The sequence below is a fragment of the Melospiza melodia genome, chromosome 27, assembly GCF_035770615.1.
Source record: "Melospiza melodia melodia isolate bMelMel2 chromosome 27, bMelMel2.pri, whole genome shotgun sequence".
NCBI classification, from domain to species: Eukaryota; Metazoa; Chordata; class Aves; order Passeriformes; family Passerellidae; genus Melospiza; species Melospiza melodia.
The window spans coordinates 9,212,631-9,229,433 of record NC_086220.1 but is presented as its reverse complement, the minus strand read 5'-3'; the positions used below and the strand labels follow the sequence as shown (position 1 = coordinate 9,229,433).

Below are 16,803 nucleotides of genomic sequence, written 5' to 3'. Positions count from 1 at the left end.
CTGAGAGGGGCTGAGAGCAGGACAATGCCCAGCCCAAAGCTGGGGATGTTTGGCTGCCTGCAGGAGAGCCCAGGGAAGCATGCTCCCTCTCTAAAGCAAAGGATGAAAAGGTGTTTAAACCAATGGCTGGAATGGGAGATGATGAATTACGGGGATCAAACATCTCAGGAGAAAGGGCTCGGGGTGCAGCGATCGCACAGGCCTCTGGCTTTGGGGAGAAATCTGCCAGATGGAGGAAATTCTATTCCTACAAATCCCTGCTGGGTGTGGTGATGGCACCAACCAGGAGGGGAATGGTGGCAAAGCTCCCCTGGAACAGCCTCTGGGGACATGTGCAGATCACAACACTGGCAGCTGGTGTGAGTAGTGACAGCTCAGCCCCTGCTGGCTGTGGCAAAGGTTTCAAAAAAAAAAAAGGATCCCAGAAAAGGTTCTCCCTCATGCTTGGTACTCTGGGGTTGGTTAGTGTGCTAAGACAGTGGAGGAGAACTTAATGGGTTTTAAAAAAATGAAATTAAATAAAATTTAAATAAAAGAATAAATGATTAAATAAACTACCTGTGCCTGTCCCAGGGAGCATGATTGGAAGAAATACAACTTTAACTTATTAGGTAAGAAAGAGTAATATAGCTGAGCTCAGGGCAGCTGCCCCAGCCCTGGGTTTGTGGCCACTCTCTGGCTGCCCAGAACAGCCTCTCCCACCCCAGATGTGCCAGGGCTCCCAAACACAGCCCCTGGCTGCTCCAGGTCCTGGCAGCACCAGAGACAGGCCAGGAGAACCCTGAGAGAGGATGGGGGAGCCCCCAGTGCTGATGCACCCATCACCCCCCGTTAGGGCACCCCAGAGCCACTGGGGACACCTTGCTGTGCCCTTCTTGGTGACCACCTGCCTCCACACCTCAGTGTCACCTCCTGGCCCTGCCACCACGGCTCAGCACTTCAGCCACAGCCCAAATCCTCCCCTGGCCCTGCTGATGCTTTGCTCCTCGGGGGTTGTTTTTAGGTTGGTTTTTTTTCAGGCCAAATCAGGCAAAAAAGGTGACAGTGCCACGGCCTGGGCTCTGCTCTGCTCAGCTAAGCCAGGCCACGTGTTCAGAGATCAGCCCCTGGCACAGCCAGGCCGCCCTGGCTCTCCCCCCATCCAGCAGCATGGATTAGCACAGGATTTGGGCTGGATAAAGAGCAGGCCTTTCTCCACCAGCTCCAAAGCAGAAGCAGGAGCATCCTAAAGGCCCTGCCTTTGTCAGCAGGACTCAAGCAGGATGGGCATGGCTGGGGCAGGAGCAGCTCAGGTTGTGATCTTGCACAGCCTGCTCCTCACCCTGAGGACACAGAGAGGGCAGATGGTGCCTCTGAATGACAGCGACCAACTCCAGCTGCACCACACAGCTGCAGCTCATTCAGCAGCTCCAAGGGCAAGCAAATCACTGCTTGAGGTGGAACACAAACCAAAGGAACACTGTTGCAAACGTCTTTCATGAAAAATCCTTTCCTTAAGATTTTTCCTCCTGAGAAGCTGAGAAGCCTCAGGAACAAAATGCAAACAATGGTTATCTGCTGCTGTGGAATGCAACAGGTGCATCTGTGATTAGTCCATGTTAGATGTTTTTAATTAATGGCCAATCACACCTCAGCTGGCTTGGACACAGAGCCTGAGCCACAAACCTTTGTTACCATTCTTTCCTATCCTATTCTTAGCCAGCCTTCTGATGAGAACCTTTTCTTCTATTCTTTTGGTACAGTTTTAATGTAATATATATAATAAAACAATAAATCAAGCCTTCTGGAACATGGAGTCAGATCCTCATCTCTTCCCTCACCCAAGAACCCCGTCACAGAACACAAACCACGTCCCACCAAACTGTGGGGATAAAAGAGTTCTCCTTGGGGAGCAAAGAGGTGTCCCTGTGGAGCACAGCAGGGTGCTGGGGTGTCAGAGGACCCACCATGGAGTCCTGCAGCAGGTCCTCCAGCCGTGTCAGGCTCGTGTTGTGGTCGCAGGAATATTTCCTCTTGATGGAGTCCTGCAGGTTGCGCAGGTACGTCTCCGACTCCCGGGCGTCGCTGAAGAACTGCCAAGGCAAAAAAGGGTCACGGGGAACCTGGATAAATCCCCTGGAGACAGGCAAGGAGCACCCCAAAGGCTCAGCCAGCAGCTCCTGACACTGCTCTGGCTTTAGGGCTGCAAGGGCAGGATCATCCCAGCTGGATGAGCAGAACTACAGGGAATTGTGGATCCCTTTCTCCCCTAGAAATGCCCAGGGAGCAGCTAACAGATATTCCAGAGGGAAAAAAATCCCTTCTTCCCTCTCCATCAAGGACAACAGCAGAGTGAGGAGCTCATGGAGTGGGATTCAGCAGATGGGATTGAGGGAATTTGGCCCCAAATACCTGGAAATAGGCAGCGTTCTCCTTGACGTGCTGCTCCACGCACAGGCACAGCTGCTTGATCCACTGCCACTGGGTGTGCACAGCAGCACTGTAGGCCTGTGGAAAACACAGAAAAAAGAACTGGAATAGGGAATTCACAGCCAGGAGGGGCACAGCAAGGACACAGGAGCCTGAGGGAGGGACAGAAATGACCAAAATCTGGCTGCAGACAGGAGGGTTTGGACACAGGAGATGGCAGACCCTGTCTCAGTGTCCCCATGTCACCCACAATGCCAGAGGCAGGAACAGTTTTGCTTTTACCCCATGGAAAAGGTTCCCACAGCCCTTTGCTTCACCACCACGGTGTCCTTGGAAGCCAAGGCCATTCCATGCATCACCTCTCTGTGGGAAAGGCTCATTCTCTTGATTTGAGGTGGCGATTATTCGGGAACGGCCACTTCCCAAAATTAAAAACCTCCACCACTGCACTGATGTCCTGCCACCACAAAACACCTCACCAGGCACTGTGGGGCGAGGCAGTGAGTCTTTTAATTCCATCTGAGGTGATCTGACCCTTGGGAGCCCCACAGCTCCTGCTCACCTCCACGGTTTGCTTGGCAGGGTGGTTCTCCAGGGAGAGCAGCTCAGCCGTGTCCTGGAGGGAACGGAAGATGTCCTGCTTCTCTTCCAGCTCTGCTGTCAGCTCCTGCAGGAGGGAAAGCCCAAATCTCAGCTCTGGGATATCAGTCAGAGCATGTGTCCAACTAACACAGCGTGGAAGTTCTAAAGGAGGTACCAGTGGATGCCAGGGAATCCAGCACGGCACCACAGCCCCATTCCCAACAGGAATCTGCCTCCTGTGTGCCAAACAGGCACTGGAAACCTGCCCAGGGACCTCTTCAGCTTCATACGGTGATTGTGGAAAGATGGGAATTTGTTTACACTGCTGTAAAGAGGAATCAATTTTCCTCTTTGGCTCAGACTCACTCCCCTCGCCCCCGCTAGTTCAAGACGCCTTGAGCTCTAAAATAATGCTAAAAATACATCTTTTGATGCCTTTTTGACTGCAATTCAATTGAGCACGCACATTCATTTCACTTTCTGCTCTGGAGAGAGCTTCCATCAGCTCTGTTCAGGCACAACAAGCTCAGGGAGCTGGGAGGGAGCATCCAGCCTCAGGATTTTGGGTCTGTCGGGAGCTGAGGGTTCCACAGAGCACCAAAAGCAGCACCTGCCCTCCCAGCACTCACCGAGAAGTAATTCTTCTTGGCTGCAATGTTGGGGTTGTTGTCACTCCAGTCGTAGGCCAGCTCCTCCTCCTCCTTCTCATTCAGCCAGATCAGCTCAGCTGTGGCCCTGGACACGAATCCGTGCAGGCTCTGCAGGTGCCTCAGCCTGAAGCTCGAGGTTTCCTGGACACCAAGAATGGTTTATTATTCCTCCTGATGTTCTTTTCCCCTCTCCCCAGTCTTGGAGCAGGGAGGGCCCCCAGGCTCACCATCAGTTTGCAGTACTGAGTCTCCAGCTTGCCCAGTGTCTCTGTGTAGCTGGCGCGGAAATTCGGAGACATTTTGCCCTGAAGGATGAGAAATGTTCTTATTATCCTTCACAGGACAGCATCACTCAAAATCCCACCCCCAAATCTTTCTCCACAGCTCTGCATGAGGAAGGGGAGGGTGGAGAGGATGGCTCAGTACAATACTGCATCAACCCAGAAGCTGCATCCTTCAAAATCCTCTCTGTGCCAGGAATGTGAGCCACAAGAGCTGATCCCAATGCCCTCATTTCCCACGTCTGGTGTCCCCCACCATACCTCATACACCCTGGCCTCCTTCACGCTGGATCCCAGGTCCTCCACGCTGGCATGGATGTGCCTCTGGGTCTCCAGCTGGGATTCCACACTGGGCAGGTCAGTGCCCCACTCTGCCCGCTCCAGCCTCATCTGAAACCAAGGGGGTCAGGTCAGCACTGCTCACTGTGCTCTCAAAGGGACACCAGGATCATCCCAGAGGGAAGAAACACCTCCCAGTCTTGGTGGAAGATCACCAGGAATCCTCCCAGGTCACCCCAGAGGGAACAAACACCTCCCAGTGCTGGTAAAAGATCCTAAGCCAGTGCTCCAACTCTGAATGTTTCTGGGACAGCCTACACAAGCTTCCCACCCACGTAAGACCAAGTGAGTGCATCAGCACAGATCTGCTTCCAGCTTTGAAAGGTGACCAGAGACCAGCAGGACCCCAAGAGAGAAAACCCAGATCCAGCTTTGAAAGGCTCCCCTGGTCCCCACTGGCCAGCAGGACCACAAGAGTGAAAACCCAGCTCCAGACAGATGCCTCAGATCTCCAAAAACTACAAACCACCAAAGCAATTATTCACAGATAAAGGCAGGAGAAGGCCTGGGGGCAGCTTCCCCCATCAGCCTGAGCACAGGCAGGAGGTTTGGCCCAGCATCTCCTCACCTGCATCTCCTCCACCCAGGCCAGCAGCTCGTAGACGAAGCGAAGGCTGCCTTCATCTTCAGAGGAGGAGATGGCCACCAGCTCCGTCCTGGTCATGGGCTTCCTGAACCAGGAGGCCGAGGAGGTGTGGAGCCCCTTGGTCAGGGACTCGCCCTTGAGGTGTGTGGTGCTCAGCGTGGACGTGGGCACCAGCTCCAGGGTGGAGAAGTGGCCCTTCCTGTACAGGTTGGTGCACTCCAACCTCAGCGTCACCAGCTCGTCCTTCAGCCTCATGGTCCTGGGGGAGCAAGCAAGGAGTGGGTAAGGATGGGAACGTGTCACAGAGGGACAAAACTATCCTTGGCCCCCAAAAGAAAGAAAAAACAAAGAGGTTTCTCTCCTTGATTAGGTAAAGACACCTCATAGGACCTGGGGGACTTCACCTCAGACTTAAGGATGGACAATTGGACAGGAGCCAAAAAGTTCCACCTAAGCAATTTACTAGAAAAAGAGAACAAATAAACTAATTGCTTTTAGAGAACAAAGAAACTAATGGCTTTTGTGAGGTGTTTTACCAGGAGCAAGAACCCCTTGCACCTGGCTGGGTTTTTCTCTGTAAAGAGTTTGGTTATTTTGCCTTTTAATAAAACTTTTCTGTTTTCAATACTACCACAGAAGCCATCCTGCTGATTTTATACGTTCTAAGGTAGCTGAGCTATCTTAGGTGCAATATAAATCTCCAAGAGCTTATGAGAGCTGGCTCGAGGAGACCATGTATCAGGTAAGGAGATGGACACGTGAATCACCATTTTTTCTGAAAAATCCCTTTGCCAGGATTTTCCTCCTGAGAAGCTGAGGAGCCTCAGAAAAAAAAAATGTAAACACTAATTATCCGATTGCTTGGAATGTGGTTTGGAGGTTGCTTACCAACAAGTTTGATTGGTTTAATGTGAATTGTTTTAACTTAATAACCAAACCTAGCCCAGCTGTGTCAGACTCTCTGGTCAGTCAGGAGTTTTTATTATTCACTCTTGTCTAAGCTTTTGATGTCTCCTTTCTCTTTCTTTAGTATAGTTTTAGTTTATAATTTTCATATAATATAATATAATATAATATAATATAATATAATATAATATAATATAATATAATATAATATAATATAATATAATATAATATAATATAATATAATATAGTATGGTATAATATAGTATAGTATAATATAGTATAATATAGTATAGTATAATATAGTATAGTATATATAATTATATATTATACTATACTATATATATACTATAATATATATAGTATAGTATAGTATAGTGTAGTATAGTATATATATACTAAATATAATATAATATAATATAATATAATACAATACAATATAATATAATGTGATGTGATGTGATATGATATAATATAATATAATGTAATATAATGTAATATAATATAATATAATATAATATAATATAATATAATATAATATAATATAATATAATATAATATAATATAATATAATATAATATAATATAATATAATATAATATAATATAATATAATATAATATAATATAATATAATATAATATAATATATCAGCCTTCTGACAACCTGGGAGTCAATTCTCATCTCTCACCTCACCCTGGGGACCCTCAAAACACCACAACAATGGGTGACCACACAGAGGGGCTGCGCAGCCCCTGAGGGGATGTGCCCCACACAGAGGGGCTGTGCAGCCCCTGAGGAAGCTCCTCAAGCCCACCTGAACACCAGCTCCTCCAGCTGGTAGTAGTTCTCGTCGCGGAGGATCTGCACGTCCACCTGGAGCTGGCGGATGAGCCCCTCGCTCTCCTGCAGGAACGCCACCACGTCGGCCTCGTGCTGCACGGGCTGGCCTGCCTCCAGGTGAGCAGCGTCCTGAGGGGACAGGGGACGCTCAGGACGAGCCCCCTCAGCCCTGAGTGGGGCTGAGAGTCACGGGGTGCTGGGTCACAGCATCTCCTGCCACCGCCCCATGGCACATCCTTCTCCCCATCCTTCCTTTCTCCCCCAGCGTGGAGCTGCTCCATGGCTGGAGGGCAGAGACCTCCTCTCCAGGTGTTTTCCTGCTTCTTAAATTGGTGTTTTTTATGCTCCAGGTGGACGCCCCCTGCCACACCTGCAGCCCCAACTAGAGATTTTGGTGGTGGAGCTTCCCCTGGCACACCTGCAGCCCCAACTAGAGATACTGGTGGTGGTCTGTTACACACATATTTTATGAAAAATCTTTTTGGTTAGGATTTTTTCTCTTGAGAAGCTGAGAGGCCTCAGAAATGAAATGTAAATAATGATTATCTGCTGCTGTGGAATGCAACAGGGGCATCTTTGATTGGTCTTATGTGGTTGTTTTTAGTTAATGGCCAATCACAGTCTAGCTGTCTCAGACTCTCTAATCAATCACAAAATTTTATTATCATCCCATTCCTTTCCTTTTAAGCCTTCTGACGAAGTCCTTTCTTCCATTCTTTCGTGTAGTTTTAACAAATCGTTTTCTTTTAATATAATATATATCATAAAATAATAAATCAGCCCTCTGAAACATGGAGTCAAGATTCTCTTTTCTTCCCTCATCCTGAACACCACCACAGTGGTCCCTTCTCCTTGCCCACCCTGGGTGCTGCTGGACCATTCCAGGAGCCCGAGGATGCTGGGGCTCCTGGTATGTCTTTTCTCCTATAACAAAGAAAATCTCTTCAGAAACCTGCTCCCTACCCAGGGTCTGCCACTGAGTCCTTTCCACCAGGCAAATAAAACAGATTTTGGGGGTTTTAAGCCTCATTATACAACAAAAAAAATACTGAACAAGCTTTCCTAGAAGTGCTGTTCTCCTCTCTGCAGATGTCCAGCCCCGCTTGCTGTATTCCCAGAAACAAAACCATTCCCCATCCCTCTGTCCTCAAGCTGATCCATGGATCACCAAATATCTGCCACCACTCCTACAGCACCTCTAGGGCAGGCTCAAGGGCAGAAAAGAAAGGAAAACATTCCAGGCAGAAGAGAGGAGAGGAGATGGGTACAAAACAAGAGCAGCAAAACAAACCAATCAATAAAACCAGGAGGGGCAAACCCCACTCCCCACTCACAGCCTGCAGCGTGTTCTTGGCCAGGGTGAGCTTTTCCTCACAGCTCAGAGCACCATTCTGGATTTTGTTGGCGATTTGTAGCAGCAGTTCCAGCCTGGAAGGACAGAGGGAGGTGAGGGAGGGGTTTTGGGCGAGGAAGGAGCAGGGGATGTCCCTGCCAGGGGCACGGCACCCACCTCTCCACCGCCGGCCGCAGGAGCTTCTCGCGCTCCAGCATCTCGATGATGAGCTTGCCCCACTCCTCCTCCACGTCGTTGGGGTGGTAGCCCTGGGGCAGCTTGATGCGCCCAAACTCGATCCAAACCTGGGGGGAACATCAGCAGGATGGCATTTCCCACCTCTGCTTTGAGACTCCAGCGAGGGAAGAGGCGCTCTGCCTCCGCTCCTGCAGTGCTGATCACTGCTCGTTTGTCCTGAGGGGTGTTCCCACTTCCCCACTCCAAAATAAACCTGAACTGAGCACAGTTCAGGCCTGCTGAAAAAGCACAGCACTCCCACCTACCAGCCTCTGGGCAGCCAGGATGATCCTTACCTCAAGCAGTTTGTAGAGCTCCTCTATCTGTCCTTTCTCCTGCTCCTTTGCTGGGATTTCAGTTTCTTTGAAGTGTATGTACTGGTTATAAAGTGCCTGGGACGAGAAAGGCTCATCAGGAACCACCCTGGGGAGTGCCACATCCCTCAGCACTGGAGACACTGAGGAGGAGAGACCTTGTCCAGCACCTACCTTTAGCTCTACAGGGTTCTGGGGGAAGGATTTGTCTGACATGAGTATCGTGTGCTGCTTGATCCACGAGATGAGGGACTCCACGCGGGTCTGGTACTCCAGCCACCTCGAATCCACCTCCTGTGGGGAGAGAGTGTCTCTGCAATCACTGCTGGTGGGCAAATCACAGAGGAACTGAGGTGCTGCAGGGTGGGTTCATGTGCCAGGGCATTCCTGCAGTGATGCCATCCCAGGTACAGGGAGGAGGAAGAGGAGGAGGATTCTCCTTTGCTGGTTGCTCTCTCCAAGCTCAGCTTTTTTCCTGCTGTGGCTTTACAGACACCCCAGCAGGTCACAGGGCAGACACCATAATGGGGTTCTCCTCCTCCTCCTCAGCCCTTTTGCACAGGGAACAGCCCCTTCCCCAAACCCTGCCCAGCACCCCCAGCTGCCCCACAAAAGGCTGTCCCAGCCTCCCAGCCCTCAGCAGTGCTTACGATGGCGCTGATCCCTTCTCCTCCCTCGGGGACTTTGGGAAAGGCATCGTAGATTGAAGACACGTAAGTTATCACAGATTTCTCATCTGGAGAGGGAACATCCACATCTGGAAGGAAGGGAAGCAGAAAGGCAGTGAGGAAAGGAGAGGGAAGAGAGGCTTGGCGTGTCCCTGCAGTGGTGTCACACCCTGGGCACCCACCTTCAGCATCCAGCAGCCGAGTGACCCCCAGGCGCTCGGCGATCTCGAAGGCCTGCTCCAGGTTCTCCCTGTTGCTCTGGATCTGCACCCTCTCCATGTCCACCAGATCTGGCCTGCAAGACACACCCCAGAGTCACAGCCAGCACCGGGTGGGCAGGGCAGGGCATCACAGGTGGGCATCACTGCCACGGGTGGCTCCCAGGGTTGGTCTGAGCTCCTGCCCCACGTGGGGGCTCTGCAAGGGGCTGCAGGACTTCCCTGGCTCATCCCCTTTGGAAAGGGGGTTCAGGCTGCAAAGAAAAACCTCTTGTTGCTAGCTGGGGGAGAAGGAATCAAGAGAGGATTAACTGCTGCTTGGGAGACCTCCAAGATGCTTGGATAAAAGCATGGATGGAAGTGCTGCTGTTCATGGAGAGCAAAAGGGCAGCACTGCAGCACTCGAGAGTTTTAAAGCTTTTCATTTCTGCCTCTCTACCCAACCTCATTAAGATTTTTTTTTTCCTGCAACCTGATGTGTCTTTTGCTCATTCCAAGCATCCCCTCCACCACAGGTACCACCACCACCACCACCAAAATCTCTTGCTGGGGCTGCAGGTGTGGCAGGGGAGCTGCACCTGGAGCACCCTGTTGTAAAAAATACCAACTTAAGAAGCAGGAAAAAACACTGGCAGAAGAGAGAATTCCAGGTATAAAAGACACTGCCCCCTGCCACATCTCCAAGCACTCCAGCCCATCACTGACCACAGTGGTGGGCAGAGACCCCTGGGAGACCCTCATCCCTCCTCCCACCCTCCTGACACTCCCATTGCTGCTCCCTGCCCACCTGTATCTGTGGATGAGGGCGTTGAACATCTTGCCATCGCTCCAGCAGGAGGAGAAGTTGGTGCACTTCAGCCCGATGTAACCTGCTGTCACCTTCTGTGTCCACAGCAGGAGCTTCTCCTTGGCTGACATATCCCCCAGCTCCCCGCTGATGTAGATGTCAGAGATCTGCAAGGAAGCAGCACAGCCATGGGAGGATGCAGGAGCAGGGAAATCCACCAGGATTTCCTTGCCCCAGACCTGGCTGCCAGAAAGGGCAGGAGGCAACTCGTGGTCACCATGGGGAGAGGGGACGCTGTGGAAGGCCAAGGAATTTGGGAAGGGGTCACAGGATCGGTTTGGGCAGGCTGGAGATCCAAACAGACATTTTCCAACCCCATTTCACAGGGCCACCAGGGGCTGCTTGGCCACACAGCCCAGCCCAGCTGGGACACGAGCTGACAGCTCCAAACCCCAGCTGCCAACAACAGGGAGCCACTCCCTGTGCACCACCCCTGTCCCCACAGCCAGGGACACACCTCACTGGGAACACAACGTCCTGGAGAGAGGAGGCTCCAGGCAGGCCCTTTCCTGCCTCTCCCTGCTCCAAACACACCGTGCACCCTCCTGCACCCTCACTGCTCCCACCCCAGCACCCTCAGACACCTGGGGCTCCTGGAATGGTTCATCACTGCCACCCAGCAGCACCAAAGGTGGGCAAGGAGAAGGGACCACCACCAATATCTCTTGTTGGGGCTGCAGGTGTGGCAGGGCAGCTCCACCTGGAGCTGTTGTAAAAAACACCAACTTAAGAAGCGGGAAAACACTTGGAGAGGACGTCTCTCTCTCTAACCTCCAACCATGGAGCAGCTCCATGTTGGAGCAGCACCCAGGGCGGGCAAGGAGAAGGGACCACCACCAATATCTCTTGTTGGGGCTGCAGGTGTGGCAGGGGAGCTCCACCTGGAGCTGTTGTAAAAAACACCAACTGAAGAAGCGGGAAAACACTTGGAGAGGAGCTCTCTGACCTCCAGCCTTGGAGAGCAGCTCCACACTGGGGGGAAAAGGGAAGGATGGGGAGAAGGATGTGACATTCCCCCTGTGCCTGGTTGGTGCCAGGGGGTGCTGGTGCCAGGGGGTGCTGTGACCCAGTTCCCAACCAAAGGCAGCGCCAGTCACGGACCCCTCAGACTGCGAGTCCCAGACTGGCACGTGACGCCACGCACGTGCCCCCGCATGCCAGCAAATTCCTGACTGGCACGGCTTCCTCCTCACCCTCCCCTCCCCAGCTCCCCACTCGGCACAATTACCTCCCCTCAATTAAGGGCAGGACAAAGGGGAGGGTGGGAGCCACGCGGATTTTCCAGGGTGCCCACGGAAAGGCAACGCAGGCTGCTTGCTCCCCAAATTCCTCCTGCCGGCACTGCAGGGAGCAGGTGCGCCAGCACCCAGCCCTGAAAACACCCAAATCCCTCCCCAAAACACGCTCAGCTGGGCGCTGGCAGCGCTCAGGGCTGTCAGACATCCCTGAGCAGGCAGGAGACAGGGACCTGCGGGATTAGCAGCGTCTGTCCCGCCCCGCCGGTGTCATTGGTATGCCGCAGCTCACCTCCCTCTCCAGCCTGACACGCTCATCACACATAGAACTGCTCTTTGTCAGCTGCTGCCACGCTGCCGGAGCTGCCTTTAACTCCTCCAGCCCCGGGGCTGCCTTTCCCCCTCTTCCCAGGGATGTTGGGAATGGGCACCTGGTGGCAGAGCTGGGATGGATGGGATGATGTGCTGGGTGAGCAGCAGGATGGGACCCTCCACACCTCCAGGGAGGACCCACAAAGCTCCCTCTGCTCAGCACCTCTTTATTAATTACCTGACGGCTCTTAATTAAGAGAAGAATTAACCCTTCTGTGAACCCACCCACCAGCTGTGCCCCACTCCAGCAGTGCTGCCCATCCAGGAGCACTCACAGCACCCCAGATCTGAGAAATCCTTTATTTTTAATCCCTGACACAGCACTGGGGGTCTCCAAGCACTGGGCCTGCTCCCTGAGAGCATCCTTGGTGGAAACTCTCCCAGAGACGTGCTTATGGAGGTGCAGGGTGCGGCACCAGCTCCACCCTCCTTTCTTCACATGTCTGTGACAGGACAAAGATTTAGGGAGGCACCAGCAAGAAAAGAGAGTGGAAACTCGCAGGAATTGGGGCCAAACCCTTCCAGCACCAGCTCTGTGCATCAAGCAACTGGTGGCAGGATGCTGAAGGCCACATGGTGGCTGTGACAGTGGTCCCAACCTGGCAACCCAACACTTGTCCTGGGGCATTCACAGCTTGACCAGACCCAAGGACACCTTTGCCCATGCTGTCACCCCCAAAAAAGTGACCAGCAAGGAGCAACAGGCTCTGAAACACAGCACCATCCCCTCCTGTTCCTCCTGGAGACCCCTCAGGGCAGGCAGAGCCCCCACATCTCCATGTTCACCCTGCTGCCATCCATCCTGCACAGGCAGCAGGAAGGGGACACCCCAAATTCACACCCTGAGGGCACGAGTGGCAGTGGTGACAGCAGCCACCAGCCGCACCCGCTGCATCCAGGAGCTGTCACTGTCAGCCTGCCTGTGCCAGGAGCAGGGACAGGACAGCTCAGTCCCCAAGGGATGCTTTCCCCGTGGAGGGGAAAATCCTCAAGGAGCTGTCTGCCCCAGCATCCTGCCACCCTGCCAGGACAGCTCACTCCCCCCCAAGGGATACTTTCCCAGAGGAGATGCTGCAGGGGAAAAGCCTCAGGAGCTTTCTGCCCCAGCATCCTGCCACAGCACGAGATTGGTCCTTGCCGAAACAACCATGCCCAGGAGCCACCAAGATCTGGGGTGCCCTGAGCCGAAATCACCATGCCCGGGAGCCACCAGGATTTGGGATCCCCTGAGCTGAAATGACCATGCACAGGAGCCAGAAGGATTAGGGGTCCCTGAGCCGAAATCACCATGCCCAGGAGCCAGCAGGATTTGGGGTCCCCATAGCCAGACCCTCCCACCCCCACTCCAGAAAGGGGGCACACTCACACACTGACCATTGCTCCGGCTGTCCCCGAGCTCCCCCTGCAAGCCCGGCCCTCCAGAGCGAGCCCGAGGCCACCATCAGCGGGTGGCACCGTGCTCCCAGCAGCTCCGGTGCCCTTGGCCGGCCGCTCGCTGCCGTACCCCGAGGAGCTGCGGGACGCCGCCGGCCCGGCCCCGTCTCCCTCCGACGGCAGCCCCGAGCCTCTCCCCACGCTGGGGTTCTCCAGCTGATCCACCATGGGGGACGGCGTGGACAGCTCGGACACGGTGCCCGGCTCTGCTGCGGAGGAGGAGGAGCAGGTCCAGGCGGTGCTGGAGGTGGGATCATCGCTGCCTGCTTTCCCCCAGGCATCCCTGGGTGCTGGTTCATGGCCGGGCACGGGATCATTGCTGCCTCCTTTCCAAGCATCCCTGGGTGCCGGTTCCCGGCCGGGCACGGGATCATTGCTGCCTCCTTTCCAAGCATCCCTGGGTGCCGGTTCCCGGCCGGGCACGGCGCTGGCCGGGGACAGCAGTGTCCCAGCACGGCCGTCGGTCCCTGCGCGCAGCGGCAGCAGCACAGCCCGGCAGCTGCCGCTCCTCTGCAGCTCGACCAGGCGGCTCACCGCCTTCTCGCAGTCCTTGTCGGCCGGGTTGTCCAGCAGGCGGGCGATGACGGTGGTGCCTTCCTCCCGGGCAGCCCCCGCCACACCCGGCCGCTGCGGCTCCAGCACCAGGCGCGCTTTCTGCAGCTCGCCCTGGAAGCGCTCCTTCACCTGCACGATGATGCCGGGATGCAGCGCGCCCAGATCGGCGTCCCGGCTGCCGGAGGGCTCCTCCTCTCCTCCCTCCTGCCCTGGGGATGCCTTCGCTGCTTTGAGCGCCTCATCCTCATCCTCGGCCACCTCCAGCGCCGGCGGCTCCTCCTGCGGGGCCGCCTCGGGCATCGCTCTCCTCTTCCCTCTCCGCCTCCGCTTGAAGCGCACCCTTTTTTTGGGAGACAGCGGTGCCTTCTTCCCCGCAGCTTTTTCCTTCTGCTCTTTAACGCAGCCCAGCGAATTCCCCATCTCCCGCTGCTCGGCAGGAAGGCAGCTGGGCGAGTCGCCGGCTCCCGAATAAATCCCGAGCGGGGCTTCATCGGATCCGACACCGCGTTCCACCGAGCGCCCCTTGCCGCCGTCCCCTCCCGCCAGCCCTGCCGCCACCGCCGCCGCTCCAGACAGCCATCTTACAGCCTGGGCGCTGCGAGAAGACAAATTCAAAGCATCTCACTTGACCTAAAAGCAGAGGGAGCGGGGATTGGCTGCGGCGTCCTTCTCTCCAAATATGAGGTAATTGGAGCACGGCCCTTGCCAACACAAACAGGGGGGGAGCAGCGATCGAGGAGGGGAGTGGGAGAGGCTGGGGAAGACGGGGATAAAACACAAAACCTAAAGGAAGGTTGGCAAAGGTAGAATAAAGGAAGGGGTGGGAGAGAAATGGGAAGGGAAAAAAAAAAAAAAAGAAAAAAAAAGCAGGGAGGAGTCAGAGTGACTCTGCATGCTCCGCAGGGCTGCCTCTCTCCAGTTCGCAAGGTTTGCTCCTTAATTCTTCATTCTTCATTCCGGGAGCCCCAAAAGCCCAACTGATGCGCTGCCAGGCTCACCCAGTTTGGGGCACAGAAGTGCCCTGGGGACCCAGCATCGCTCCAGGGAGCTGCAGCCAGAGGGTCCCGGCAGGAACGGGAACGGGAGGATGATGATGCTGCCCAGCCCAGTTCTGCCTCTCCCCTGTGGTTCCTGCCCCAAATGCCTCCCAGGGCAGGGGTTTGAGGGGAATGAGCACCCCAACTCTGCCTGCCAGCTCAGAGGGACCAGGGCAGGGTCACACGCACCAAGAGTGGGGGTGAGGCAAAAACTGGGGACACAAAGATGGGGGGACTGAGCTCAGCCCCAGGAAGCAGGGAAACATTCAATGAGGAAATGCTCAACGGGAAACGCTCAACAGGGAGCAATCCAGAGGATGACTAAGGGAAAACAGTGACCACAAGAGCTCTCAGGACATGAGGAAAAGCCCCCAGGGCACCAAGGCACCCTCCTCATCTTCACCACGACAGAGCTGGCACAGCCTGGGCTCCACAGCAGCACCATCCCACCCCCAACCCCTCTGGGGCTCTCCCAGCCGCCTGCCCCCAGGCAGCAGCACTGGGACACTAAGGGAGATTAAGAGGTTCACAATGGAGCTACAACCCCAGAAAAAATCCCGTTAGTGCAGCAGTGGGAGCAGGATGCACAGGCTCACCAGCACCAGCCCTGCTCCCGTGTCACCCACACCAGGGTGGCAGTGTCCCCTCCCGGCCATGGAGGGCACCCAGGACCTCCTGATGCCCCTCTCCTGCAAGAGAGGATGCACCAGGATGACCACAAGGACAGCAGGGACGAGATGCCACAGCCAGGGCCCCACAGAATGACAGTGACTCATCAGCATGCAGAGCCTGACCCCGGCTGCTCCCAGGGCCAAAGCCTGGGAAGAGCCCTGTCAGCAGCCTCACACCCAGCTCAGCCCCAGGCTGACCCCAAAAGCCTCTCCCTGAGGCACTGCCCAGTCTCCAAAAATACAATCTTCCAGTGGAATCTTCCTTAGGAGTCTCACAGCCACACTAGTCCTGCCTGGAAGATGCCAGCAGGGATAAGGCAGGGAGCTGGGATACAGCAGATCCCACAGAGATGATGCCATACAGCACCAAACCCCAAATGCCAACTCACTGATGGCCACACATCAACCCCCTGAAGCCATCAAACCCCAAAGTGCCAACTCACTGATGGGCACAGGTCACCCCCTTGAAGCCATCAAACCACAAATGCCAACTCACTGATGGGCACAGGTCACCCCCTGAGACCATCAAACCCTAAATGCCAACTCACTGATGGCCACATCACCCCCCTGAAGCCATCAGAGCTACAATTGGATAATTTGAAGCCATATAAGACCCAAAATTCGCTTTTCCAACAGCATATCTAGCACACAGAGACAGTCCCAGGTCAGGGCACTTCTGCCATGCCTGTGCTGGCACCCGGCTGACACATTCCATGCCAGTGAAAAGTTCTTCACCCAAAGGGTCAGCAGTGCCCTGGGATAAAACCCCTGGCCCCTTCCAAATTTACTCTTCTCCAGACACTCCAGCTGAGCAAACAGGCACGGCCAACAAACCACACAACCCATCATTAATGATTTCATTATGCAAATGATGAGGGGAAGCTGCTGCTGCTGCTCTCCCGGCGTGGTCTCCATGACACTGCCATGAACCTCCAGGCCCATCCATGTGCTGACATCTCCACGGAAAACGCAGGAAAACAAGGATTCCACAGCTCCTGACGGCAAGAAAATCCCGTGTCCTACCTGGAAGTGGAGGATGATGGTCCAGATGAGCCCCAGGGTGAGCTTGGGGTTGCCATCTGTGATGTCATCATTGCGGATATTCACCAGTTTCACCTTGGGAAAAAAAGGCAAACCAGGGTTAAAGCTTCCCGTCAGCCTCACATGGAGAGCACAAGGACATGTCCCCACCACGCTGTCCCCAGGGCCACCCCAGTGAGGAGCAGGCACACAGGAAGATCCCAGGGCTTCCCAACGAGGCAGAGATGGATTTTTCCATGTTTCCAGCACTC

The 16,803-nt window shown here is 54.4% G+C and overlaps 2 protein-coding genes across 20 annotated transcripts in view; both read right to left on the bottom strand.

Annotated features, from left to right (window-relative positions):
• MACF1 (microtubule actin crosslinking factor 1) overlaps positions 1 to 16,803 on the bottom strand; it is a 146,973-nt gene that overhangs the window by 89,724 nt on the left and 40,446 nt on the right. For all 19 annotated transcript variants that reach the window (XM_063177469.1, XM_063177475.1, XM_063177472.1 and 16 more), the window contains 16 exons: positions 16,535 to 16,627; positions 10,148 to 10,314; positions 9,325 to 9,437; positions 9,125 to 9,231; positions 8,649 to 8,768; positions 8,457 to 8,552; positions 8,101 to 8,228; positions 7,925 to 8,018; positions 6,565 to 6,719; positions 4,830 to 5,106; positions 4,184 to 4,312; positions 3,869 to 3,946; positions 3,621 to 3,782; positions 2,972 to 3,076; positions 2,392 to 2,487; positions 1,947 to 2,072 (listed from right to left, as the gene is read on the bottom strand). In XM_063177469.1, the coding sequence (XP_063033539.1) occupies positions 1,947 to 2,072; positions 2,392 to 2,487; positions 2,972 to 3,076; positions 3,621 to 3,782; positions 3,869 to 3,946; positions 4,184 to 4,312; positions 4,830 to 5,106; positions 6,565 to 6,719; positions 7,925 to 8,018; positions 8,101 to 8,228; positions 8,457 to 8,552; positions 8,649 to 8,768; positions 9,125 to 9,231; positions 9,325 to 9,437; positions 10,148 to 10,314; positions 16,535 to 16,627 (2,046 nt within the window). The remainder of the gene's footprint in view (positions 1 to 1,946; positions 2,073 to 2,391; positions 2,488 to 2,971; positions 3,077 to 3,620; positions 3,783 to 3,868; positions 3,947 to 4,183; positions 4,313 to 4,829; positions 5,107 to 6,564; positions 6,720 to 7,924; positions 8,019 to 8,100; positions 8,229 to 8,456; positions 8,553 to 8,648; positions 8,769 to 9,124; positions 9,232 to 9,324; positions 9,438 to 10,147; positions 10,315 to 16,534; positions 16,628 to 16,803) is intronic.
• Positions 12,844 to 14,326, bottom strand: LOC134430030 (uncharacterized). Its single transcript, XM_063177490.1, has one exon. It carries the CDS (start codon positions 14,221 to 14,223, stop codon positions 13,177 to 13,179), a length of 1,047 nt encoding a protein of 348 aa, XP_063033560.1. The 5' UTR covers positions 14,224 to 14,326; the 3' UTR covers positions 12,844 to 13,176.